At 38.6% G+C, this 23,747-nt stretch overlaps 13 protein-coding genes across 15 annotated transcripts; 9 read left to right on the top strand and 4 right to left on the bottom strand.

Moving 5' to 3' along the window:
* Positions 1-72: 72 nt before the first annotated feature.
* Positions 73-2,565, bottom strand: LOC108598005 (TBC1 domain family member 16). Its single transcript, XM_017984624.2, has 2 exons — positions 792-2,565; positions 73-734 (listed from the first exon to the last, which is right to left on the bottom strand). The coding sequence occupies exons 1-2, from the start codon at positions 2,307-2,309 to the stop codon at positions 111-113; spliced, it is 2,142 nt and encodes a 713-aa protein (XP_017840113.1). The 5' UTR covers positions 2,310-2,565; the 3' UTR covers positions 73-110.
* Positions 2,566-2,705: 140 nt separating this feature from the next.
* LOC108596612 (WD repeat and FYVE domain-containing protein 2) lies at positions 2,706-4,801 on the top strand. Its single transcript, XM_017982556.2, has 6 exons — positions 2,706-3,069; positions 3,131-3,478; positions 3,709-3,821; positions 3,877-4,003; positions 4,066-4,262; positions 4,316-4,801. The coding sequence occupies exons 1-6, from the start codon at positions 2,909-2,911 to the stop codon at positions 4,594-4,596; spliced, it is 1,227 nt and encodes a 408-aa protein (XP_017838045.1). The 5' UTR covers positions 2,706-2,908; the 3' UTR covers positions 4,597-4,801.
* Positions 4,802-4,852: 51 nt separating this feature from the next.
* On the bottom strand, positions 4,853-5,779 carry LOC108596620 (small nuclear ribonucleoprotein-associated protein B). The gene is made up of 2 exons (XM_017982568.2): positions 5,654-5,779; positions 4,853-5,511 (listed from the first exon to the last, which is right to left on the bottom strand). The coding sequence occupies exons 1-2, from the start codon at positions 5,654-5,656 to the stop codon at positions 4,921-4,923; spliced, it is 594 nt and encodes a 197-aa protein (XP_017838057.1). The 5' UTR covers positions 5,657-5,779; the 3' UTR covers positions 4,853-4,920.
* Positions 5,780-6,016: 237 nt separating this feature from the next.
* Positions 6,017-7,487, top strand: LOC108599269 (ER lumen protein-retaining receptor). 2 transcript variants are annotated; one of them, XM_017986075.2, is made up of 2 exons: positions 6,017-6,167; positions 6,331-7,487. In XM_017986075.2, exon 2 carries the CDS (start codon positions 6,420-6,422, stop codon positions 7,056-7,058), a length of 639 nt encoding a protein of 212 aa, XP_017841564.1. In that variant the 5' UTR covers positions 6,017-6,167; positions 6,331-6,419; the 3' UTR covers positions 7,059-7,487. The 2 variants fall into 2 exon arrangements, with proteins under 2 accessions (XP_017841564.1, XP_017841558.1); XM_017986069.2 differs by having other exon boundaries at positions 6,017-6,250.
* A 421-nt stretch (positions 7,488-7,908) lies between these two features.
* Positions 7,909-8,635, top strand: LOC108604238. The gene is made up of 3 exons (XM_017993614.2): positions 7,909-8,280; positions 8,339-8,482; positions 8,546-8,635. The coding sequence occupies exons 1-3, from the start codon at positions 7,973-7,975 to the stop codon at positions 8,547-8,549; spliced, it is 456 nt and encodes a 151-aa protein (XP_017849103.1). The 5' UTR covers positions 7,909-7,972; the 3' UTR covers positions 8,550-8,635.
* Positions 8,636-8,946: 311 nt separating this feature from the next.
* LOC108602751 (CD2 antigen cytoplasmic tail-binding protein 2 homolog) lies at positions 8,947-10,119 on the top strand. The gene is made up of 3 exons (XM_017990922.1): positions 8,947-9,124; positions 9,192-9,384; positions 9,440-10,119. Exons 1-3 carry the CDS (start codon positions 9,021-9,023, stop codon positions 10,085-10,087), a joined length of 945 nt encoding a protein of 314 aa, XP_017846411.1. The 5' UTR covers positions 8,947-9,020; the 3' UTR covers positions 10,088-10,119.
* A 332-nt stretch (positions 10,120-10,451) lies between these two features.
* Positions 10,452-11,294, top strand: LOC108597712 (cilia- and flagella-associated protein 20). Its single transcript, XM_017984406.1, has 2 exons — positions 10,452-10,727; positions 10,809-11,294. The coding sequence occupies exons 1-2, from the start codon at positions 10,452-10,454 to the stop codon at positions 11,130-11,132; spliced, it is 600 nt and encodes a 199-aa protein (XP_017839895.1). The 3' UTR covers positions 11,133-11,294.
* Positions 11,295-11,302: 8 nt separating this feature from the next.
* LOC108607974 (methionine aminopeptidase 1D, mitochondrial) lies at positions 11,303-12,452 on the bottom strand. Its single transcript, XM_017999131.1, has 3 exons — positions 12,397-12,452; positions 11,571-12,244; positions 11,303-11,514 (listed from the first exon to the last, which is right to left on the bottom strand). The coding sequence occupies exons 1-3, from the start codon at positions 12,450-12,452 to the stop codon at positions 11,324-11,326; spliced, it is 921 nt and encodes a 306-aa protein (XP_017854620.1). The 3' UTR covers positions 11,303-11,323.
* A 44-nt stretch (positions 12,453-12,496) lies between these two features.
* LOC108597192 (NAD-dependent protein deacetylase Sirt6) lies at positions 12,497-13,729 on the top strand. Its single transcript, XM_017983625.2, has 4 exons — positions 12,497-12,581; positions 12,641-12,768; positions 12,829-13,375; positions 13,441-13,729. The coding sequence occupies exons 1-4, from the start codon at positions 12,516-12,518 to the stop codon at positions 13,714-13,716; spliced, it is 1,017 nt and encodes a 338-aa protein (XP_017839114.1). The 5' UTR covers positions 12,497-12,515; the 3' UTR covers positions 13,717-13,729.
* Positions 13,714-14,350, bottom strand: LOC108597208 (RING-box protein 1A). Its single transcript, XM_017983650.1, has 3 exons — positions 14,261-14,350; positions 14,097-14,211; positions 13,714-14,041 (listed from the first exon to the last, which is right to left on the bottom strand). Exons 2-3 carry the CDS (start codon positions 14,200-14,202, stop codon positions 13,821-13,823), a joined length of 327 nt encoding a protein of 108 aa, XP_017839139.1. The 5' UTR covers positions 14,203-14,211; positions 14,261-14,350; the 3' UTR covers positions 13,714-13,820.
* Positions 14,351-14,398: 48 nt separating this feature from the next.
* LOC108597199 (sm-like protein LSM4) lies at positions 14,399-15,125 on the top strand. The gene is made up of 4 exons (XM_017983638.1): positions 14,399-14,455; positions 14,526-14,567; positions 14,630-14,728; positions 14,780-15,125. The coding sequence occupies exons 1-4, from the start codon at positions 14,453-14,455 to the stop codon at positions 15,062-15,064; spliced, it is 429 nt and encodes a 142-aa protein (XP_017839127.1). The 5' UTR covers positions 14,399-14,452; the 3' UTR covers positions 15,065-15,125.
* Positions 15,126-15,235: 110 nt separating this feature from the next.
* On the top strand, positions 15,236-16,400 carry LOC108599958. Its single transcript, XM_017987212.1, has 5 exons — positions 15,236-15,371; positions 15,434-15,651; positions 15,703-15,870; positions 15,937-16,266; positions 16,321-16,400. The coding sequence occupies exons 1-5, from the start codon at positions 15,248-15,250 to the stop codon at positions 16,384-16,386; spliced, it is 906 nt and encodes a 301-aa protein (XP_017842701.1). The 5' UTR covers positions 15,236-15,247; the 3' UTR covers positions 16,387-16,400.
* A 118-nt stretch (positions 16,401-16,518) lies between these two features.
* Positions 16,519-19,776, top strand: LOC108599947 (A disintegrin and metalloproteinase with thrombospondin motifs 18-like). 2 transcript variants are annotated; one of them, XM_017987200.1, is made up of 6 exons: positions 16,519-16,609; positions 16,833-17,111; positions 17,168-17,543; positions 18,571-18,769; positions 18,825-18,982; positions 19,034-19,776. In XM_017987200.1, the coding sequence occupies exons 1-6, from the start codon at positions 16,590-16,592 to the stop codon at positions 19,586-19,588; spliced, it is 1,587 nt and encodes a 528-aa protein (XP_017842689.1). In that variant the 5' UTR covers positions 16,519-16,589; the 3' UTR covers positions 19,589-19,776. The 2 variants fall into 2 exon arrangements, with proteins under 2 accessions (XP_017842689.1, XP_017842681.1); XM_017987192.1 differs by having other exon boundaries at positions 17,165-17,543.
* Positions 19,777-23,747: the final 3,971 nt, after the last annotated feature.

The raw sequence follows: 23,747 nt of genomic DNA, 5'->3' as shown, positions 1-23,747 counted from the left end.
TTTATATTTTGTATATTTATAAGCACACGCTTGAAAGCTTTTTTATAAATCATTAACATAATTGCCATAATATATATTTTTTTATAATATTTAGGTATACAACAGTAAAATTAATCATTACCCAAAGCGCACTTCTCATTATCGGTATGCCCCACACACTCCAGCGCCGGTCGATGCTCCGAGTCCCACATGCCAGGACCACAACGCTTGCAAAGACCACTCAGTGTGCAGGGTATTTTGGGCAGCTGTCTATACTGATAGAGCAGACCGCGTGCCTTGCGCAAAATCAGCTGTCCATCCATATACATGGCCAGAGAGCTGAAATGCAATAACATTTCATCGGCTCGCAAATTTTGAGCAATCACATCATCAGCATAGACAGCAATTATAGCCAGGCAGAGGAACAAATGAAAGTAATCCGTGAGATAGTTTGACCAGCAAGCCTCCCACATGCGTATAACAACAGCTTCGGTAAATTCACGCTTAAAACAAAGCAACAGCCAGCGATGGCAAAAGAGCAGCTCCATGGCCTCATTATGACGCTGCAGATGCGCATAGAAGCGTGGCAGCATCAGACGTATTAGCTCACGCAGGTAGCTCAGGTTGTGATCGATATCGTTGTCAGTTGGCGTACAGACGAAGAACGCTCGTTGCATTAAGCCCACAAAGCACCAAAAGGTTTCCGATTCGTTTTGCACTTCACACAGCACAGGCGCCAAGAGATCACTCATGCCCTAGAAAGATATATTTTTTATATAAAAAGTCATAGACTGACTGTGGGCTTGGCTTACCTGTGAGTAGGATATACTTGTGTTGTACACCGCAAAGTTGAGTAATATATTCTTCATCATTTCGGTATTGGGATTGTCTTCACCGCAGAAGAATGGATTGGTGCGATCTGTACGCACTACATCCTTCTCCACAATGCACTGCACAGTTTTCCAGAAGTGCACCTGTTGCTCCGGCGACATGGAATATAAACGCTTGCGTGTCAGCTCCTCGTACTCCTGACGTTTTATATCCATAAGCACAGCTCTGTCCTCAAAGGTGGAGGAGAAGGAATAGCATTTGAGTATAAAGGGCCAGACAGTCTTGCGCAGACTCTTCTCCAGACCACCAAAGAAGACGCACTTGCGCAGCATCAAATCATCCTCGATTTGTCCTTTCTCATTGAGCAGCGTGCCATAGAAGAAGTTGGTCGTAATGCGCTTAACATTGCCTTCATCCGGATGCATTTCGGATTGCTTCACCTCGGGGCGACAGACCATAAAGTGACGATAAGGCAGATTGAGTTTCTCTTGTCCGGGCGCTAGCGTAATGTTATGCAGAAAGCAATGCCATTGATGCAGCACCTGCGCCAAGTGATCCAAGCCACCATAGTGGAAATGCAATATTTTGTATTGTGATTCTCTTGAGGCTATCACCAGTTGCCCTGAAGTGCACTTGTCATCGTTGAAGAACAGACGCAAGGAACGCATCTGACTCAGATCTACAGAGAAGCGACGTCCTTTGATAACCGCCTTGCGACGCACTGTAGGCGTGGCATTGGCGCTATCCGGAAATACTAGATTATGCTTGAATGCAAGTAGCTCAGGTGTCATCCAATTGGGATTCTCATCGGACAGCGAACCATCCGAGTTGAGCTGTTGTTGTGGCGCAGCTGGAGCACCTATTTCACTAACATTCTCCCGCTCCGGCGTACTGATGATGCAGTTATAAGATTGGGAAATGTTGCTATTCTCAATTTGTGGATTCGAAATGGTTATGTTCACCGAGGTAATGGGATTCTTTTTGAGCAGCGCCGTCAGATCACCTATGGAAGCCGCTTGTCCGCCCAGCAGCGGCTGTAATTCGTTTTTTAATTCTTGCATTTCCGCTGCGTTTTCATCCTCGGCCCGTTCCCCTTCATCGTTAAGCTTGGGCGCTGGTACTGCCACTTGGGAGGTTGGAAAGCCATGTCCATTGCTGAGCAATATGTCATTATTACGTTGGCTTACCTCCTCCGCCTCTGCGTCCGTATGGTTGGAGTTGCATTTACACAGCGAACTATTTGGTATCCAAGTCAGCAGCAGAGTGGGTCTCTTGGCGCTATTGTACTGATCTATAAAGGTCTTGGTGGTGCATGTCAAGTAGCCTGGATAGTGTAGGATATCTGATTCCTGTCGCGCCACTGTCGGCGGATGTATGCAAATGTTATTCTTGCAAAAAAGTATTTCATTGTCTTCGTAAGAAATATCGATTTTTTCATCCGACCTCTCCTCGCCGAGTATAAAGTTAGATGCCTTTTTTATAATATTACTAATGGGCATTTTTGATTTGATTTTAATTTTATGCAATTGCGGTGTTAGATTAATTAATAATCTTTTTGATTTGTTAATTTCGTTAAACTAAAGCGTAGTTTAGGCTTTGGTGTTGTATTGCCTGGCGCGCCTTAATTATTTTCTGTTCATACGCTTAACATGCTTGGGCAAGACTTCTGGTGGGTGGTTTCATCAAATTAAGGTTTAATTTATTTTTTCTATTAATTTAATTTTTCACTGGGACTGTTTTTGGCTGCCTTCCGTTCTTGGATCGGGTATGGGAATAACGTACTTTACAGCTCACATTAAGTCAAATATATATTCGATACATCGGTATAAAACGCGCCTATCGATATACACAGTTGTGCCAATATTTTCTTTTGCAATGCGCTGCGGTCACATTGTTCGTAATTTGGGATACAATAAGATTTTTTGTGATTCATTCATTAGTTTAACATATTATTAAGCAAACAACAACGAGAGCTTATCAGTGTTATTGACTATCTATATTTTCGCTGCTGCTGCTGCTGCTGCTGGCGTACACGCATACTATTAAGCGGCCCCCAAAAATTTCAGCCTAGCTCGCAAGCTCTCACATACAGTGCAGAATGGCAGCAGAAATAAAACCAGCTCAACGGAGCAATAACGATCGCTTTCTTACTACAAAAAAGCCGGAATTGCTCAGCAAACTTGAGGGGAGTGGTGATGATGTTAATGCCGCTTTACTAATTCCCGGAGAAAATGGTGTAATTAGTGTATCGGATGACAAGTGAGTACCTGCTAAACAAACAACATGCATACGTCATAATAACATTAATTTAATTTAATAGAACGGTACGTGTGTGGCTCAAGCGCGATTCAGGACAATATTGGCCGAGCATTTGTCAGTATATGCCCTCTGGTTGCACGTCCATTGAGTATGTGCCAGATGTGCGACAATTGTACGTTGGACAGGACAATGGAACCGTAACGCAGTATACGCTATCCGAGGACTGCAACCGATTATCTTTTGTGCGCGATTATTTGTCGCATCAGGGCCGTGTGGTGGCTGTGGTATTCTCAAAAACCCACAATTGGATATTATCTGCGGGCAAAGATAAACAGTTTGCATATCATTGCACAGAAACAGCGACGCGTGTGGGCGGATACAATTTTGAAACGCCCTGCACAGCACTGCAGTAAGTATATGCGTGAGAAAAAGAAAGTGGCAATCAGTGCACACACACACACACACAAAGCAAATTCAAGCTGAGCTTATCAGTGCTGAGAGTAAAGCGCAAACTGCAATACGCTCTTTGTAAACAAGTGCTCTCTTAATATTTGATAAGCTCAGCTTAACTTGCATAGGTTAGGTTAGGCATTCCGGCTTATTTTTAAATTGCTTTAATTTAATGTTATTTATATTTAGATTTGACGCCTTAGCTAAATATGCATTCATTGGAGATCATGCGGGTCAGATCACAATGTTGCGCTGCGATGTGCAGGGCGTTCAACTTATCACCACATTCAAAGGACACACGGGTAATTGATGACAATAACAAATTAAAATCAAATATTAATCTCTCCTTCTATTCAGCTGGCATACGCTGCTTGCGTTGGGTGGAGGGGCCACAGTTACTATTTAGCGGTGCATGCGATCAATCTGTAATTGTTTGGGATGTGGGCGGAAAGCGTGGCACCATTTACGAACTGCAGGGTCACAGGTAAGCAAGCGCTCCTTTTACAAAACAAACTTGTTTGTTCATTTGCAAATCAAAACTTGCAGCAATAAAGTCTCAGCACTAGCCTATGCCAATCAAACACAACAGCTGATCAGTTGTGGTGAGGATTCCGTCGTTGTCTTTTGGGAAATGAATGCAATGCGTAAGGAAGTACCCGGCTGGGTGGAGTCCAACAACTGCCAGCTGTGCTCAAGACCATTTTTCTGGAACTTCCGCTCTATGATGGACCAAAAACAATTGGGCAAGTCGAAACGATGAATTGCGTTTAAGATTGTTATTAATATTTATCTTTAGGCATAAGGCAACATCACTGTCGTCATTGTGGCAAAGCTGTCTGCGATAATTGCTCTACCAATCGCATTAATATACCCATTATGGGATTTGAGTTTGATGTACGTTGCTGCGATCCATGCTACAAGCAGCTACAAACAGTGGAACGTCCATCTTTGGCTTCATTTCACGATGCCAAACATTCCATTGTCCATATGGATTTGGATGAGGAGCGCAAGCGTTTGTTGACCGTTGGCCAGGATCGGCTTATAAAGGTTTGGGATTTGTCCACCATCTGGACATAATAATTGCGCATGACTTAATGTTTCAAATTTCATAAATTAATTAAAAAATATTGTATTGTATGAAGGAAAAATAAATTTACCAAATGCATGTAAAATGTAAAGTATTGAAAGAACATTAAGAAATGTTTAGCCCCCTATATAAATACATTAATCATTGTATAAGTTATATATTTTCATCAGCTTGAAAATGATGTAAAACCTAAATCCATGAATATCAATAAAAAAGATTTTTGTTTATCTTTCAAATGTGAATTCCATATAAATAATCAATTATTGACTGAAAAATTTTATTTACTACACGTATAAATTGTATTTGGGCTTGGCTTAGTAACCACCGCGTCCTGGTGGTGGAGCGCCGCGCATCATTGGTGGTGGTCCTCGCATTGGAGGCGGCGCACCGCGTCCCAGTCCGGGCATAGCAGGAATGCCACCGGGTATCATTCCCGGTGGTGGCGCGCCCATCATAGGCGCTCTTGGCACACCTCGTCCCATTGGTGCCATATGCTGCTGAGCTGGACCGCCCACGCCTCTAACTGGACCCTGCAAGCCCGCGGGCACAGAGGAGATATTCATGGGTACACCGCGACCAGCTACACGACCTAATCCTGGTCCTGGCGCAGCTCCTGGTATGGGCACACGAGGCAAACCCTCTTCTGGTGGTGGTGGTCCCTCAACCGTAAGAGAAACAATGTTTTCTCCGCGAAGAAGCACAAAGCCTAAAACTCGCTTTTCTTCACGCTCGGGTACTTTGGAATTCTTGGAACGTATTTTACGGAATTCTTCGCAGTCGCCCAGTATGAGGTTCATGTGCTTGTCGAATGCCTTAAAGGTGCCTATGAAAGTCCTGGAGTCCTGCAGCACAATCCGCACCCGATAGTTCAGGTGCTGTATCATTTTATTGTTCTTGCCGATAGTCTAGAAAAATGCATTTGATTATTAATAAATTACCTAAACATTGTTTATCATAAGCAAAAACAAGCATGGCGGCAAAGATGCCCAAACGTTTACATATGCTTAATGTTGTTTAATGAATATGAAATATGCATTTGTTACATACCATCTTGAAGCCGTTATCTTTTACTTTATTAACAAAGTAATAATGATTGTCGGCGTAAATAAAATATGCCGCAAATGTGCTTTATTTTTTCCGGCTTAAATTTTGCTTGGGTTTCTTCTTCTTGCTTCGCAACTTTTTGTTGCCATTCAAATAAAGAAAAACGCCGGCCTCCATATTCATACAGTTTGTGAATGAACACGTGAATGAATAAAAACTCAAAATGAGAGTAGAAAAATGTATTATTATATATACAATCAATAATTTATACGAATTTTATTTTTATTTGGTATACATATACAATTTTAAGTAAAAACATAGCAAGCATTTCATTTTTAAAATTATACAAGTAGTGGAACCATTAATTTAATACAAATCAGATTTAAATACGATATCTAGCGATAACAAGTGAATGTCATTGTTCTATTAGCGTTGCCACCTAACATTAGTGCCATCTGGCCACGTCACTTTGGTACTCTCTTTGCTGCTCTCTTTTGTGCCGACATTCTCATTCTACGTACGTATATACCGCAACACAAAAAGTTTTAGCTCGTTGGCAAAACAAGTGAAAAATTAAAACAAATACCGTGGATTGGCTAAGTAAACAATCAAATTTCTTCTAAATAGCAGACATGTGGCATGTTTACAACCGCTTTGCATTTACTTTCGTTTAATTCAAGGTGTCAACCGCTAAAATTAAGAAGCAAGAACAAGCAACGAGCAGCACCCAACACTAACACTAAAAAAAAACTGTGACGAGTCATTTAAAATGAATATCTTTCGGTTTGTTGGCGACCTCTCGCACGTATTTGCCATAATAATATTATTACTTAAAATATGGAAGACGCGAAGCTGTGCCGGCATCTCCGGCAAATCTCAAATCCTGTTCGCAATTGTCTACTTGACACGTTATCTGGATCTGTTCACCACATACGTGAGTCTCTACAACTCTGTGATGAAGGTGCTCTTTCTGGCTGGATCGGGCGCCACAGTATATCTGATGTATGTGAAGTTTAAGGCAACCTACGACCATAATCATGATTCTTTCCGCATCGAATTTCTGCTGGTACCGTGTGCTTTGCTCTCGTTGTTGATTAATCACGAATTTACCGTCATGGAGGTTCTCTGGACATTCTCGATCTACTTGGAGTCGGTTGCCATATTGCCGCAACTGTTTCTGGTCAGCAAGACCGGCGAAGCTGAGTCTATAACAAGCCATTATCTGTTCGCTCTTGGATCGTATCGTGCTCTATACTTGGTCAACTGGGTGTACCGTTACATGGTTGAATCGCACTACGATCTAATTGCGATCTTCGCTGGCATCGTCCAGACCATTCTCTACTGCGATTTCTTCTATCTTTATATTACCAAAGTGCTCAAAGGCAAAAAGCTACAGCTGCCAGCATAAATGTAGCAAAATTAATTCCATTTCATGGGCGGTCTTATCTTTTCAATGACAGCATAGAAACGGAGCAGCAATATCTATAATGTGGACCGCTTGCTAAGCGTTAATAGTAGTTTATAATCATATAATAAATGAGAACAGAAAACGATAAAAAAAAACATTGATATTGTATATCGAAAGTAAAACGGGAACATTTTTGTGTTGCGTTTAGTTTAAACAAGAACGTAAGAATTTTAATTATGTGGCACATTAAGAAAAAACTCATGCTAATTAAAACTATACACAAATGTACAAAACTGTATTTATTCACTATGAATATTCCATTTCTGCATAACTCCAAAAAAGAAAAAACAACAAGCATCCAGTTGCCGTAATTTATTGATCATCCGTGGCTATCTTTTTAACTTACGTTGTCTATTCCTAAAACCAAAATCAAAATGTAAACTAATTATGATTTACTTTAAAAATTAATAAAAACCATAAATTCTACAAACGTTGCTGTTCAGTGCTAAGACTACCGAGATAACTTTGACAACGTTTGTTTATTAATTTTATCTTATCAGTCAAAATATCGTTTATAAGCATCATCTACATATGTCATTAAACAATTAAATAATAAATATATATTTTAAAACCAGCAACTGTTTCCAGAGCCAAATTAAAATTTTATTAAATAATAATTTTTGTAAATTGTCGTCTTATAATTACTTATTGAAAAATTTAAAATAATCTTTCTTCATTCTTGACGATAGTTTAAATTGCAATTTGTCAGAACCAAACCGAACTAGTTCAAATGATTAACAGAATGTTCAATTGAACTGGTGCAAGCCCACCAGAAAAAACATCTGTTCTCGGTTGTTGTTTGTATACAGTGATTGCAAAGAAAATTTATTTTCAGCAACACTTAGGCAAAAAAAATGGCTTCAAATTTTCGCTACCACCTGTTAAAGAGCGTTCGACCGTATAGCGTGTACATTCCACAGCTTACCAAATCAGTCCTACGCGTTTTAATACAAGGATCTGTTCACTATATAGAAACGAGGACAGCATCTCCTGATGTACTGGCACTGGCATTAAATAAACTCAAGAATGCAGGACATGAAGTTCCTAAAAACTTTTGTGAATTATTTACAATGGTAATGCTGACAATGCAAATATATCTACGCTATCCAAAGGGTGTAATAAAAGATCATGAGCTGCGACAGTGTCTGATTGACGACTTAAGGTAAGACTCAGAAACGACTTGAAATAGTAATTAATTTACTTATTGTATTTATTTTTAGTCTTCCTGATGCTTGTGCGGATGATCTAGCCAAGGTTTTAGTCAATCATCGAGCTACTCTAAGTAAAAATTTTGCTGAGACTAAAATAGAACGGGCTAAAATGCTGGACTTGCAATGGCGAATTAATATATCCTTGAGCTCTACGTAATCATATGTATATATAATTTTGTATATGTCTATTTAATACCTTCTTTTATTGTAGTTTAGCTGAACTTAATAAGCCTACAATAGTATTGCATTTCAAACTGGTAAATGGAGAATATCGTACATTGGAGTTACCATTAACGATGTTTCAGCGTATGCGGTACAATGTAGCCGTGTTACTAAGTGAATTACAAGCTTTGCAAAATCGGCCAGCTATAAAACAGTTTTAGTTATTTAAATATTTATAGATTTAATTGTATATAAATAGAAATAATATATATATATATATATATCATGTCATTACATTTGACGTTAAATTATTGTGCGCTATCTCTTAATGCTGATATCAAAATATTCACTATTGTTAATAAAAAATAATCTTATCGATGTATTTAATGTGAACTTGTCAATTGAACCAAATGAGCTGCAATAGCGAACTATGAAATGAACTGAAAAAGAAAACAACAAACAAACAACAACGAGGAAAATACGTTTTGGCTTTTAATTTAACAAATTGTATTGCATTTAAGCAATTAATATGGCATCGAAGAGAAAACATAGCTCAGGCATTACCGAAAGCGAAACGTTTATTAAAAAACACACTTTAGATTCGGATGAGGAAGATTCTGATGATTACGAGCGGTGCGTGAATAACAACAACTATTATTGTTTTATAAACAATTCAAAGATTGTTTTGTTTTGCTTTCAGTGATAACCTTAATGATAGCGACATTGAGGGCGGCGAGGAGGGAGTTGGAAAGGTGGAGGATGATGTCAAGATAACACCTTTTAATATGCGCGAAGAGCTAGAGGAGGGACACTTTGACAAAGATGGTCACTACCACTGGAATAAAGAGGCGGAAATTAAGGATAACTGGTTGGATAACATTGACTGGGTGAAGGTAAATGTCAAAAACAACTGTAATCTGCACTTGCTTATATAAATATATATTTTAGGTTGAAAAAAGTAAAAACTACTTTGATCCCAAGAAGGAGGACGAGAATTCCGATGATGATAGCTTGCCTGTACCTTTATTCAACCTGACAATGTCACTAACAAAAATGCTGGACTATATGAAGCCCGGTGAGACTATTCAAATGGCCTTGCAAAGATTGGGAAAGAAACGACCCAAGCTATCCACGCTTGAGAAATTGAAACAAAAGAAAGCTGGCATTGTGAGTAGCGAAACTCAAGACATTGCCAAGCTAACCGAACTGGCAAATGAAGTACTTACAAATACAGGGAACATGGATATATATCAGGAGTCCTATGAAAAGATCAAGAGTCAACTTTGTAATTTACCAAGCACCAGCAAAGCGGCTGGCGAATCATTTGATATGTATGCAGATGACTTTGAGGAAAAAGAGTCCAAATCCATACAGTTCAAGCACCCGGAGAAGGTAGAGGAGCCAGCTACAAACGAAATAAAATGGGAGTTCAAGTGGAAGCAAGCAGATGAGGAAATACAGGGGCCATATAGCACAGAGAAAATGTTGAAGTGGTCTCAAGAGAAATATTTTAAAGAAGGTGTTTACGTCCGAAAAGTTGGAGAGTCTTCCAACTTTTATTCTAGCAATAGAATAGATTTTGACTTGTATTTGTAAATAAGCTTAGTGCATTCATACATTGTTGCTGATGCATTTTTTATTAGCAATAAAATGCAATTATTAAAAGCGTATTCTTGCTTTACAATTTGGGCGCGAATTTTGTGTTTTGCGGATGACAGTTGACTAGCGGCACACTATAATCCAGCATGTTTTTTCTTTGTTTCCAATAGCAACACATTGTTGTTTACAAGTTATTGACATATGAAAAATTAGTACACTTTTGTAGTTGTGTTCGTAATTTTACAAATTCCGGCTACGCAAAATTTATCGGCCAGCTCCCAACTGGCCAATTAATAAATTGCAATAGGTTCGAGCTAAAGCTTAAGACAAAGACACTGACTTAATTTACCAAACGCGCGAAATGTTCAAAAACACGTTTCAGTCAGGGTTTTTGTCAATACTTTATAGCATTGGTTCCAAGCCCTTGCAACTGTGGGACAAGAAGGTACGCAATGGACACATTAAGCGCATCACCGACAATGACATCCAAAGTCTGGTGCTTGAAATTGTGGGCACCAATGTAAGCACAACGTTCATAACATGTCCGGCGGATCCAAAGAAGACGTTGGGCATAAAGTTGCCATTTCTGGTGATGATTATTAAGAATATGAAAAAGTACTTTACCTTCGAAGTTCAAGTAAGTGCTGTCTATCAAAATAAGGACGCTGTTGATCCGCCACTCGCAACTAAACGTTTATTTCCCCTTGTGAAAAAACAGGTTCTAGATGATAAGAATGTGCGACGGCGGTTTCGTGCCAGCAACTATCAATCGACCACACGGGTGAAGCCATTTATTTGCACAATGCCGATGCGTTTGGACGAAGGGTGGAATCAAATCCAATTCAATCTATCGGACTTTACACGCCGCGCCTACGGCACCAACTATGTGGAGACGCTGCGTGTGCAAATTCATGCCAATTGTCGAATACGACGCGTATATTTCTCGGATCGTTTATATTCGGAGGATGAGCTACCGCCAGAATTCAAGTTATTCCTACCCATACAAAAGCCAGTGCAGAAAGCGACGGCCATATGCAGCTAGTTGTCCACCACCAAAATACATCATTATCAACTCAAGATGATTTTTAGCAGATGCACGCGAGTCTACATAAATTCACATGCAAGCCGGCATAAGTATTTATTAACATTTTATGTCCAATCTATACGCTTTATTCAAAACTTTGCAATAAAAAATTCAAAACATTTATGTACACTAAACTTAAAGATGTACGGCTATTGCGTAAGCACCTCAGCGCCTGTGTCTGTAATGAGTATGGTGTGCTCAAACTGCGCGCTCCGTGAATCATCCAAGGTAACAGCTGTCCATCCATCCTTTAAAAGTCCAATGTCACCATCGCCCAGCGACAAAATAGGTTCTATAGTAAATGTCATACCTGGCTGCATTCTACCGGGCATATCGTTTTCTGTGAAATATGCGTGTTGATAAATCCAATTACCTAGTATGTATGTATATGCTCACCATAATGATAAATTTCGGGAGGACCATGAAAGTAACTACCTATGCCATGGCCTATAAAGGCAGCCACTGTATCCAGCTTGTGCTGCTGGCAAAACTTTTGTATATAATTTCCAATTTCATTAAAAGGCACATCTGGACCGCAGAGTGCTATACATTTGTCCAAGCAGTCCCGAGTGGCATCAACTAAAAAACGTCCGCTCTCATCCACATTGCCGACCAAAAAGGTCTGCGAGCAATCACCATGATAGCCATTCTTATAAACTGTTACATCAATATTGATAATATCACCATCGGCAAGCTGACGGTCGTCGGGTATACCGTGGCATGCCACATTATTGATAGACGTGCAGATGGACTTGGGAAAGCCAGCATAACGCAGTGGTGAGGGATAGGCATTATTAGCTATAATGCTATCATGCGCAAAGGTATCTATTTCATCTGTAGTCTTGCCCACTAGCGCCAGCTTTCCGCATTCACGTAATATTTGAGCAGCCAGCTTGCCGCTGGCTCGCATATGCTCCAGCTGTTCAGCATTCTTAATTTCTGGTGTGCCTAAAGTGTTGCCGGCTGGCATTTGTTTAAAATAGTAAGGTGGCTTCTCTATGTGCTCCGGCACACTGCGCTCCTCAGAAACTTTCCCAGCTGCGCATATCTTCGCCCATGCTCCTTGTTCTCTGCAAAGTGAAACATAATTTCAAGCGTGTAATTTAGCGTATTTATATGCCATTAACGTCCTATGTGTCAACTATGTTCTAAAATATATACCGCTTGCTTTTTGTAAATTTAAATAAACTACGTCGATTTAAATTTAAATTTCTTAACGCACTTCTTGTAATTTGGAAGTTCATTGCGGCCATACTGATAAGAGACAGCTGATTGCATGACAGGGTTAAATGTGCATCGATAATGTTATCGGTCAACAAATATGTAAACAATTTTTTAAGCATGAGCTGCAATTACGCTGAAGGATTGTCTGCCTATGAAAATAAAGGAGTTTTGGGTGTGCCTGAGGTAATCATATTCCTAAAATATTTTGTTTATGAAATATTATAGTGTTTATGCATTACCAGAACTTTGACGATGAAGAAACGGTGCAAAAAAAGTGCAAATGGTTGGCTGACCTAATTAAGGAGTCCCAGCATGTTGTTATACATACAGGCGCAGGTATAAGTACCTCAGCTGGCATTCCTGATTTTAGGTATGTACTTGGAAAATCAATTCTAATGTATGTGTGCTAATTGTTCGTATTTTTCCATAGAGGTCCCAAAGGCGTCTGGACTCTCGAGCAAAAAGGCGAGAAGCCTAATTTTGATACATCTTTCGATGAGGCTAAGCCCACACTAACACATATGGCACTTCGTGCTTTAGTGGAGCGTGGCTTTGTAAAATACATAGTCTCCCAAAACATAGATGGATTACATTTAAAATCTGGTTTGGCTCGCAAACATATTGCAGAACTGCATGGTAATATATTTGTAGAAGTTTGCCCAAAGTGTCGGCGACAATTTGTGCGTCAGACGGCGGTGGAGACAGTGGGTCAAAAGACATTAGAACGGCCCTGTAGATCCAGTGAAATGGGTAGCAGTCGCAGCTGTCGTGGCGGTTTTATGCATGACAACGTTTTAGATTGGGAGCACGATCTGCCGGAGCGTGATCTAGACATGTCTTTTATGCATTCCAATATGGCGGATCTTAATATCACACTGGGCACCACCCTGCAAATTGTGCCAAGTGGAAACCTGCCACTTAAGAATCTCAAGCATGGCGGTAAACTCGTCATCTGTAATCTTCAACCCACAAAACATGTAAGTAACCTAAATAGTGCTGCCAATCAAGTTTTCCTGATTTCTAACAATTTTCATTTGTACAGGACAAAAAGGCAGAGCTGATCATATCTAGTTATATTGACAACATCTTATCAGAAGTATGCAAGCGCTTGGGCGTAGAGATTCCAGAGTATTCTCCTCAAGCTGACCCGACAAAACATTCCAACATATCAGAATGGACATTGCCACAAGACAATGTTAAAGCATTGGATAAGCAATTTAAAGAATTTCAGAAAGTATTAAAATCACGTCCAGGTGGCAAGTTTAAGCCCTTGATAGTTGAAAGACAGTTACTTAAAAAGCGAAAAATAAGTGAATAAAAGTAAACCTAAGACATTTATTTTACCCTGAAGCAAGAGTATGTTATATTCAAAGTTTTGATGACTGTAGTATGTATGTATATTCAAAGTCTTGATGCCTGTAGTTAGTGTCCATATTTCTGAAAGTCCCACTCGCGATTGTCCAGAGGACACACCTGACGGGTCTTCAACCAACGGGAGATGCAGTGAAAGTGAAAGGCATGATTACACACGCCCCAGGCTACGGTGCACTCCTCGCTGGTAGCCGATGCCTGATTTGCCTGGCATTCAATGCAAAGATCCATAATATGGTTGCGGCAAATAGCACAGTTGTCAACGACAATGTCTAAAATAAGTAAAGTGTTATTTTTACTTCAAATTGATGTGAACAAAGGACTTGCCCCAGGCCCATAGCGCCACCGCATTCCATTTTTTCACTTCAAAGCGTTTTTTATCTCCTTTGCTGCTCGAAGAGGGGACCTCGAACTCTTCTTCGTCGACTTCCATAGCTGCAATCTATACGACACTTTAATTAGAAATTAAAACACAAATCTTTCGGGCTTACCAATTTTCAATAAGTATTTTAGATGACCAACAACAACTTTACAGCTGAATAATAGAGTTGCCAGCTTCTTTAGTGCTGCCTTATTAGCCATTTTTGGCTTATGCCGGTAAGTTATTGGCTAGCCACCACAGCTATCGACGATCATCTCTAATTAAGTTTTGCATATGTTCAGAATTGTTTTCATTATAAAAAATGGTAAGTTTGCTTAAATAATGAATTATGGTGCTATAGAAAATCTTACATACTATTTTACTGGAAATTACAGCTGCCACTATCACTTTTAAAGACTGCACAGAGTCATCCCATGGTAAGTACGCTAAACGTTTACAGTGTTTACATTTTCCTATTGACAACGCATACCTTTTCCAGTTGGTGGAGCTGAAAAATGGCGAAACCTACAATGGACATTTAGTTAGCTGCGACTCCTGGATGAACATCAACCTGCGTGATGTGATTTGCACTTCAAAGGTACGAATTATCAAAATATCCGCAGTTGGTTAATGTTTCTTTGTGTTGTAGGACGGTGACCGGTTTTGGCGCATGCCGGAATGCTATATACGTGGTAGCACTATTAAGTATCTCCGTATCCCAGACGAAGTAATTGACATGGTGAAGGAGGATGCTCAAGCTAAGTCAAGAAATCGTGCCGAGATGAATAAAAACCGCGGCGGAAACGCTGGTCAGAACCAGAATCAGCGCGGTGGACGTAATGGAAATCGCAATAACTTTGGAATGCGACAAGGCAATCAGGGACAGGGACAAGGGAATCGTCCACTTGCTCAGGGAAACAAACCTAGAAAGTAATGTAATTCTAATATAGCGTACGTTTTACAAGAATAAATACTGCTGTCAAAGGCAGAAACATAAGCAATTTAAAAAGCGAATATTGTTAGTCGATGCACTTTATCGATAAGTTTGTCATCGTACATAGTCCAGCTGTTTGGCATTTCGCGCTTTTATATTTCAATAGTAAAATTTACTAAGTAAATGCCTTTAGAAGTAAGCTGCAAAATGGATGTAGATATGGAAAGTTCTCAAGCTGTTGAGCAAGCGCAGGAAAATGAACGTATTATTGAGCTGCAGGACTTGATTGAACAAAACATAAATATAGGTAAGTCGGACAAATGCATAGCTGCTCAATAAAATTTTGCTTATGCTTATTGTTTTCAAAAGATCACCACATAGAATCAAGCTCCTTTGGCGAATCCCTGACGGCTATACAAGGTCTTATGGACAAGGCCAACGAAATCGTTAGCGGCTACGAGGACCGCCGCACAAATCCTACAGAGCTTGTGCTGGATACTGAGCTGCTACGGCGTAATCATAAAGTTGTGGCCAAAGCTATACAATACAATACGAATATTACGGATAAAATGTTCTGCACTGCAATTGTGAGTTGTTTAATTTAATTGAAATTGCGCATTTAGCACCGCCTGAAAAAGAAAAATATTGTTTTTAATGACAGCGCTGAAGATTGGGATGTACTCTGCGCACTTGCTTGCCCACATGGAACGGCGCACTTTACAAACGCCAGCATGTTGCCCTTTATTGATGTAAAGCCCAAACAGCATGTGCAGAGGCAACGCACCACGCGTACTGCTGCCAATCAGGTTATTTAATTAGTTTTGTCTTTAATTAGTTTGGCCCAAAACGCTAAAGTGTTTGGCTTCTTGCAGGCAGAGGAAAAGCGTCCTACTCAAAGCGATAATCTGGAACGCAAGGACGAAGGCGCCGCTGCTGTTAATCATGCCATGCGACAAATCAAAGAAATTTGTCGTGCCAACAACAATCAACCTATACCTTACTATAAGCTCATTATAAATCCAAAAAATTTTATGGATACGGTGCAAAATGCATTGCTTATATCATTTCTTGTCAAGGAGCAACTTTTACACTTGGATAATGCCGACGATGGACTACCACAAATAAGCATCGTCAGCAGTGCCATAGAGAGCAACACAGAATCCCAACAGGCTATTTGTGGCTTGGACATGAAACTTTGCGAGGTAAATTTAAAACATTAAAGTTGCACAGCTTAAATAATAATTGTTGCTTTACAGAAATATGCCAAGAAATATAACATTAAGGAGCCCTGTCTGAAACGCATGGAACCAAAGGAAACATAAATTAATACAAAATAAACAAATTAGGTTTAACATTAAGAGCAGCAAAGAAGAATGCCTAAAATTTATCAAATGCTCATTATTTGAAAAGAGAGAAACGCTGCTGTCGAAATATTTTCGTATTTTTCAGTTGCTTTTCGGATTTTCCAGCGTCATAAACAAAGCACGCGCGTTAATTAAAATAAAATAAATTACGATTTAGCATAATGCAGCTAGTTTACTTAAGGTTAGTACAATAGTTTGGCTTATCAACAAAATAATTATATTTTATAAACATGCGTATATAGCAAAGGCATTTTTTTTGTAACGCTAATTATATTTTAATCACTGCCGCTGCCCTTGAACATAATTTGTGATTAATTAGCTGTCAAGTGGTACTGCTGACTGATGTGTTGACAGTTTGTTGTATAAATAAACAAATTAAGTTTAAATATTGTTTGCTCTTGCAGCGCAATTATATATTTGGCTACACTACTGCCACACTCCATGCTCGATCATTTGGATAGCACAACTATAAGCAATTTAGTGCTGAAAAGCGATTTAATTGAAGACACTGACGATGAGTACATCGATTATGTGGACGAGAATGAAATAAACAAACAAAGCAGACAGCGCAATCAAAGCAGCATCAATGCTATTGGCACCTTCTACACATGGGATCGCTGGGAGAAGTGGAGCAAGTGTTCCACAAACTGTGTGCAGATTAAAAAACGCAAGTGCCTGGAGCGGTGAGTACGCATAAATATAACTAAACTTTATAATAAGATAGTAATTTTTTAAGCAGCACCAAGACTGTATTAAATGAAACTGCTGTGGAGCGTCGCTTTTATCCTGTAATTGGAGCTGGCAAGCCCGGCTGCTTTGGCATACTAAAGCGCTACCGCCAATGCAAGGGGGAACGCTGCCGGGCGGCCAATCAACACTTGCGTGACGAGCAATGCGAAAGATTCAACAGCGTGCCATATCGTGATATGTTCTATAACTGGGTCGGATATGAGAAAGAGCACGACGAGTGCATGTTGTTCTGTCGTCCCGTCAACTCTGATTTAGTTATACGTATGAATCAATCTGTCACCGATGGTACGCCCTGCAATCGTCCGGCCGTATACTATACGCAGTACTACAGACGTCAGGCGGTGTGTGTGGAGGGAATTTGTCGGGTGAGAATAACAATTAGAAGTTAAGGTCTAAATCCTGTACGAATGTGTGTGTTTATTTTTAGAAATTGTGTTAATTCAGCTACTCATGATGTCATTTATTTTTAGAAAACTAACTGTAGTGAAATTTTGTTGCTTGCAAATTGTTAGTTTATATAATCATACGTGTGTGTATGTATTTGGAAATTTAATGACAAGGGCAACAAAAGTATTCAATGTTCAATGCATTTGCCTACTCTTTATGGGCCGAGTTAAATTGGCTAAAACCAATTTTGCAGCCAAATGCATGCAAATTACTCAAACACACACATACGCATACGCATACACATGCATTTGTTTATAACTATGTTTGTGGGTATGTAGGTTTAACTGCTTTATGGCATGGCCGTGGCCACACACAGTCAACTGGTTCTTGAATTGCTGCCAATTGTAATAAATCTTAATTAATATCGGTTAGCCCATGATTTCCATATACGAGTTACATTTGTCTTGCACGCACACACACGCACACGCATTCACTCTCCCTCTCTCTGTGTATGTGTGTGTGCGTTTACAATTTATAATTTAATTAGTTATTTGTTGCTGTGGTATGTGCGCAAGTGAAAAGCTCCGTAACATTTTGGGTTAAAGTCAGTCCAAAAAAAGAAAGATAATGCTGCTCATGGGTTTTTGCTGTTGACATGACCTCATTATCGTCAGATAATTACAAATACTTACATACATATGTAATTAGCCCAGATACAAAGCCTCTGCATTGTCTTTATGACTCGCCCCTCGCCCCAGCCCGCTCTCTATCAAATGTGTGGAAGCGTTAGGAAAACCAAAAACTGTGTCAAACCATTGAAGTGGCACTTAGGTGCTCTCGCGTAAAATACGACTGCATGCTGGATAAGCGCCCAAGAAGATGAGATAAGTTTTGTAACAAGATCAAAGCAACTACCGAACACACAATTTACAACATCTTCAGCGCATCTGAGAAGCTGCTGCCACTTCCTCTACTTGTTCTCACTCTCTATCAATTTTTTTGTAGGCAGTGCACAGCAGCGGCTTGATCCGTCCTGTGACCACACGCGATAGTCGACTGAAGTGCGGCTCGGTATTATGCAAACTGATAACTGGCATATATTATGTGACTAATCGCACCAAGAACTATGAGCCCATAATCACATTGCCAGTGGGTGCTATGAATATATCAATTGGACAGCGCTTAAAGAGCAACAATTCATTCGGTAAGTTTCGATTTGCAATATGTAAATGTTAGTTTATTATTTGGCACTTTCATAGCTTTAAAGTCTGGTGAGGATGTGTTTCTTATAAGTGGCGATCGCACTAAGCTTACAACCGATGGTTTCTTTAAGTTTAATAATGATAGCTTTGAGTTTAATGAAACTACGGGTTGGTTGGGCTCCAGGGGACCTCTATACAAGGCTGTAGCTATAATGGTAATGCTTATATGTTATATTAAAAGCTAGTTTTAACTTGTTACTCTGCAGTACTTTCTAGTGGACAATAGCACTCGCTCGAATGCTATACAATACAACTATACGTTACCCGTTTCCTCAGCTGCAGTTAGAGAGGATGAGGAGCTACAAGCTATATGGAATACGGCGGGCAAGCGTTTGAATGCTACAGATTATGCGCTGCATTTGAAGGAGCGCAAGCGTCGTCGCTTCACTTGGAAACTGCTGGGCTTTGGTGCCTGCAATCGCTCCTGTGGTCCTGGCACTCAAACTCCCATATTTCGTTGTGTTTGCGCTAGAGAGTCCTCCAGCCACTTCTATTCGCCACGTCGCTGTGCGGGCGTGGAGAAGCCCACCTTTAGCGATGACATATACAATTGCAATCGTGGTCTGTGCAACGCTTTCTGGCGTCCCAGCAGCTTTAGCGAGTGTCAGTGTGAGCTGGGCAAGCTTTTGGGGCAGCGCACGCGACGCTTTGAGTGCATGCAGGAGCAAATCAAAGGCAATGTCATAGAAGTAGCTGCGAGTCTGTGTCCTTTGAGAGAGCAAGTGCCTGAGAGCTGCCATTGTGCCATACAAAAAGTTTAATATTTTACACTTTCACATTTTTCTTTATATAGCGCACAAGCTATTTATCTTTTCTTTCTTTGAATTGCCTACTGCCAAGAAGTCAAAGAAAAAGGTCAATTCAGACGATTATCCATTTAAAATCTATGACTCTAATGATGCCACAAGTCTCGAGTTAGTGTTGGGGCAAAGACTTTTGTTTTTTTTTTTTTAATTTTCAATTGCTCGCAATAAAGAATATCAAATCAATTAACGTATGCTATTCATTATGGTTGAAATCAAATGAATATATATTCAATTTATATGTAGGAACTTGCCTATCAGGTTACCCAATTGTGTGGTGCTGGGTTTTGTGGCTTTTCCACAGTGTGGAAATATTTAACAAAATTTAGTTTTGGGGTTACGCATAATTGAAAGCTTACTCACTCTCTTTATTTATTTCGTTCGTTTAAGGCTTGTCAGCAACTATTTCCGCAAAATTCAAATAACTTTTGGCACAATTAGTGCGCTTAATTACAAAATTGGCGAAAATTATATATTTTTTTGCGAATCATGCAATTAATTGAACTCAATGAGCTTTTACAAAAAGGCATTTAATTGATATTGCTGCTAATTTCTGCAATAGAATTAGCGAAGCTTATACAATAAACATTTTTCTAACCATACATATATGTATGTATATACAATGCTAATCTATTTGTGTTGAAAACATTTTTTGGAATATTGTACCCAATAAAAAACAATTAAACGTACACTTTCAAAACTTTAGTCTTAATGTTTTGTGTGCACATAAATAAGTGAGTCTGTGGCATTTTTTTTTTTTGAAATTAGTCGTATTTTATAATTCAAGCATATTTTAGTGCCGCTGAACTTTGACACTCGAAAAATAAACATATTTGTTGATATGGAGAATACTCGAAAATATATGAGTGGCTACAAATTTCATTCAATTAATAGAACATAAATTTGTGCTTAATAAGTTTGTGTTGGAAAATTTGTCATAGCGATGATTTTTGTTAGTTATTTCATTGTTTATTTATTTCTAAAAGATAACAGCGAGCAAATATTGAATGTAATGTTAGTCAGTTAGATTTAATGTAAGTTAAGTCCATTGTGCATGCACCTGTGCGCTTAAGCTTAAGCTTATGTTGCGCACATTAATGTTTAGCTAACATTTCCGCTTTTGATAAAAAACCATGTGTATTTGATTTACATACATATAATAAAACATACGTAGTACATACATATGTAAGTACGAATAAATTTCGTTTAGTTGGCTTGCATACAGCTTCGAAAACGGTTTGAGATTTAAAGAGTGCGTAACAACAACCGTTGGTTTGCTTACACTTATGCTCACACTCTCGCACTCGCATTTATACTCACACACACGCATCATCCAGACTTTTTGGGCGCACGCCGTCAACTGCGCGGCCCCAACACCCCAACCACTCATTGCTCTCTCCTCTCACTCTTCTCTTTACACCCGCGCATTTACAGTTCTGTGTGTGTCGCAGGCAGCAGGCAGGCAGCAGCAGCAGTAGCTGGCGTCTGCGTCGGCCGCAGCTGCGGCCTGTAGCTTTGCGGCTGTGACTGTGACTGTGACTGAGGCTGATTCTGTCTTCATCGCGCTTCAATTCCCAAAACGATTTTCCAGCGATTTTAGTTTGGATTTGCGTACCACGCGATGATGACGGGCTACTTTAATTGAAAACGAAATATATACCACACACACACACACACCCATTCTCACACTCACTCAACGGGGCAGTGACAATATTTTGGTAGGCGGTTTGTTCGATTTGTGTTTTAATAAGTTATCAATTTCAACGATTTTTATCATATATTTAGTGTTTGTTAGTGCAAGTTACAATAAAAACAACAAGTACCAAAGTGTACTGCATTATCGTGCAAATGTTTCAAATATTTTAGTTAAAATTCAAAAATATTTTGTTAAACAAATTAACGCAAAGGTGAGTCAACAAGGACTAAACAATTAAATTTGCTAAGCAGCCTCAACATGTGCCTATTAACAATGTTCATAAATTTAACATTTAATCATAGTTTTTTTTTATGACAATGCACAAACAATAAAAGCTATGGGTGACAGTTATTTCTTATTAATTTATTTATTTGCTTAAATTTTCAATAGGCATATTTTAGATTTCAGTTGAAGGAATTTATTTCGCAAAACTTATAAAACTTCTATGACATCATTTTATTTTTTGCGTGAAACTAAAGAAAACTTAAGAGTTTCAAAAATTGTCGTTTTGGGAGCTTTAACAATTGAAGAAATATGCCATAAGTTTACTTTTCCCTAAAAAAATAATTGTATTTATTACGAAAAATAAATCCCTTTTGTCATGGCGTTTTTATGTGGAATGCCATATTTTTAATTTAAGCTCGAATAAGTTTATTATCAAAACGAAATTACGTTATGGTAATAAACTGTACAGAATGCTAAAAAATATTGTTTTAACTATTAAACTACATAGTAAAAATATGGGCAGAGCACATAAATTACCGAAACAAGTCAACTTGATTTAATGACTTTATTTTTAACGTTTTTACGCTTTCAGTACATATTGAAAATAGAGTTTATAGTGCGTGAATTACAGTTATCATTGTGTTTGGGTTAAAGGTCTGCCGTAGGTGGGAATTGAATTGAAAGTGCGGTAGTGTGTCATAGAGGGAGGGGGGGGGTATATGTATATAAGTATCTAAGCTTTGATAGCTATCAAGCATTTCAACGGTAATGTCGAAAATATTAAAAATGCACTTATGGTCAAAAAGTCAAATGACATTACCGACTTCTGCCTTCATTTTCAAGTGCATCAATCAATCTTACAAGTTTATTGTTTGCATGACAATAACATACAAGCTGCAAATGAAGCGATAGCCGCCTATTAATAGTTTTCAAAAAAATTGTTGCACAACAGTAACATTAATAAATTATGCATTACATAAGTTGTAAATTGGCGCCTGTTGATAAACAAACGACGGCTGTTATAATTATAACAATTTTCATTTAAGGCAAAAAGTTTTTAGTTTTTGTTTATGTGGAGCTGAGCAGAGAGTGAGTTCAATAATTTGCAGCGATATGTTGTGGCTTTTGTACGTACACAGCTGCTTAAAAAAAAACATAAATAACACACATACTCATAAATATATATGTATGTGTGTGTGTGTGTGTGCTAAGTGTTGCTGTTGCTTAAACTTCAAAACCGCGCCAACATTTTTATGCGAATTATATTCAAGTGGGTGGCTATTTATTTCCGTATCCGTAACTTGTACATTTGTCGCCCTTATTGAAGCACACACACACACTCGCACACATAGGCAAACACTTGTGTATATATTTGTTACATAAATATGCAATTAAGTTGTTACTTTACACAGTATTTAAGTTTGTTCACAACTTTTCAAGTGCCACTGTCTGTTTGTTTGTAAACAGCCAAAGCGACAACAACAAAAATATGAATGAATGACTGAATGTCTGAATGAATATATATATATATATATATGCTATATGTGTGTGCGTGAATCGATTGACACATATTTGAAAAGTGCGCGATTTCATTAAAGTTACTTAACGCTGAATGATGCACTCTCTGCAGCTCATTTAATTTACATATAAACATTGCACACACACACATATATATATAGAATTGTTTTTTTATATGCAGCTGCGATCAAGTAGACATATGTCTAAGTAGCGTTAAATGCTGCGGAATTTAAAGCCATAATTTATATTTATTTTAATTTCAAGGCATGTCCCAGACGTCACTTTAATTTGCAGTTGTATAAATTCTAAACAACGCCTCAAACATTTTTGTATAATTTATTTTTATGCTTAAAAAAAAGCTAATAAATTTTATATTTATTTTTTAATAAGCTGCAGTACATTCAAAAATATGTTGGGATAGTTTCTACCTTTAATTTGGGTATAATCAAATACATAGAAAGCGACAGTTGCTAAAAAAAATTAAGAATGTATTGCAACGCCTCAAATATTTTTGTATAATATATTTTTATGCTTAAAAAAATACTAATAAATTTTATACTTATTTTTAAATAAGCTGCAGTACATTAAAAAATATTTTGGGATAGTTTCTAACTTTACTTTGGAACAGTTGCTAAAAAAAGTTCAAACATATTTTTGTGCTTTTAAAAATACTAATGA

Source organism: Drosophila busckii, chromosome 2L (assembly GCF_011750605.1).
Source record: "Drosophila busckii strain San Diego stock center, stock number 13000-0081.31 chromosome 2L, ASM1175060v1, whole genome shotgun sequence".
Lineage (NCBI taxonomy): Eukaryota > Metazoa > Arthropoda > Insecta > Diptera > Drosophilidae > Drosophila > Drosophila busckii.
The sequence above is the reverse complement of the archived record's forward strand: the minus strand, read 5'-3'. Positions and strand labels throughout refer to the sequence as shown.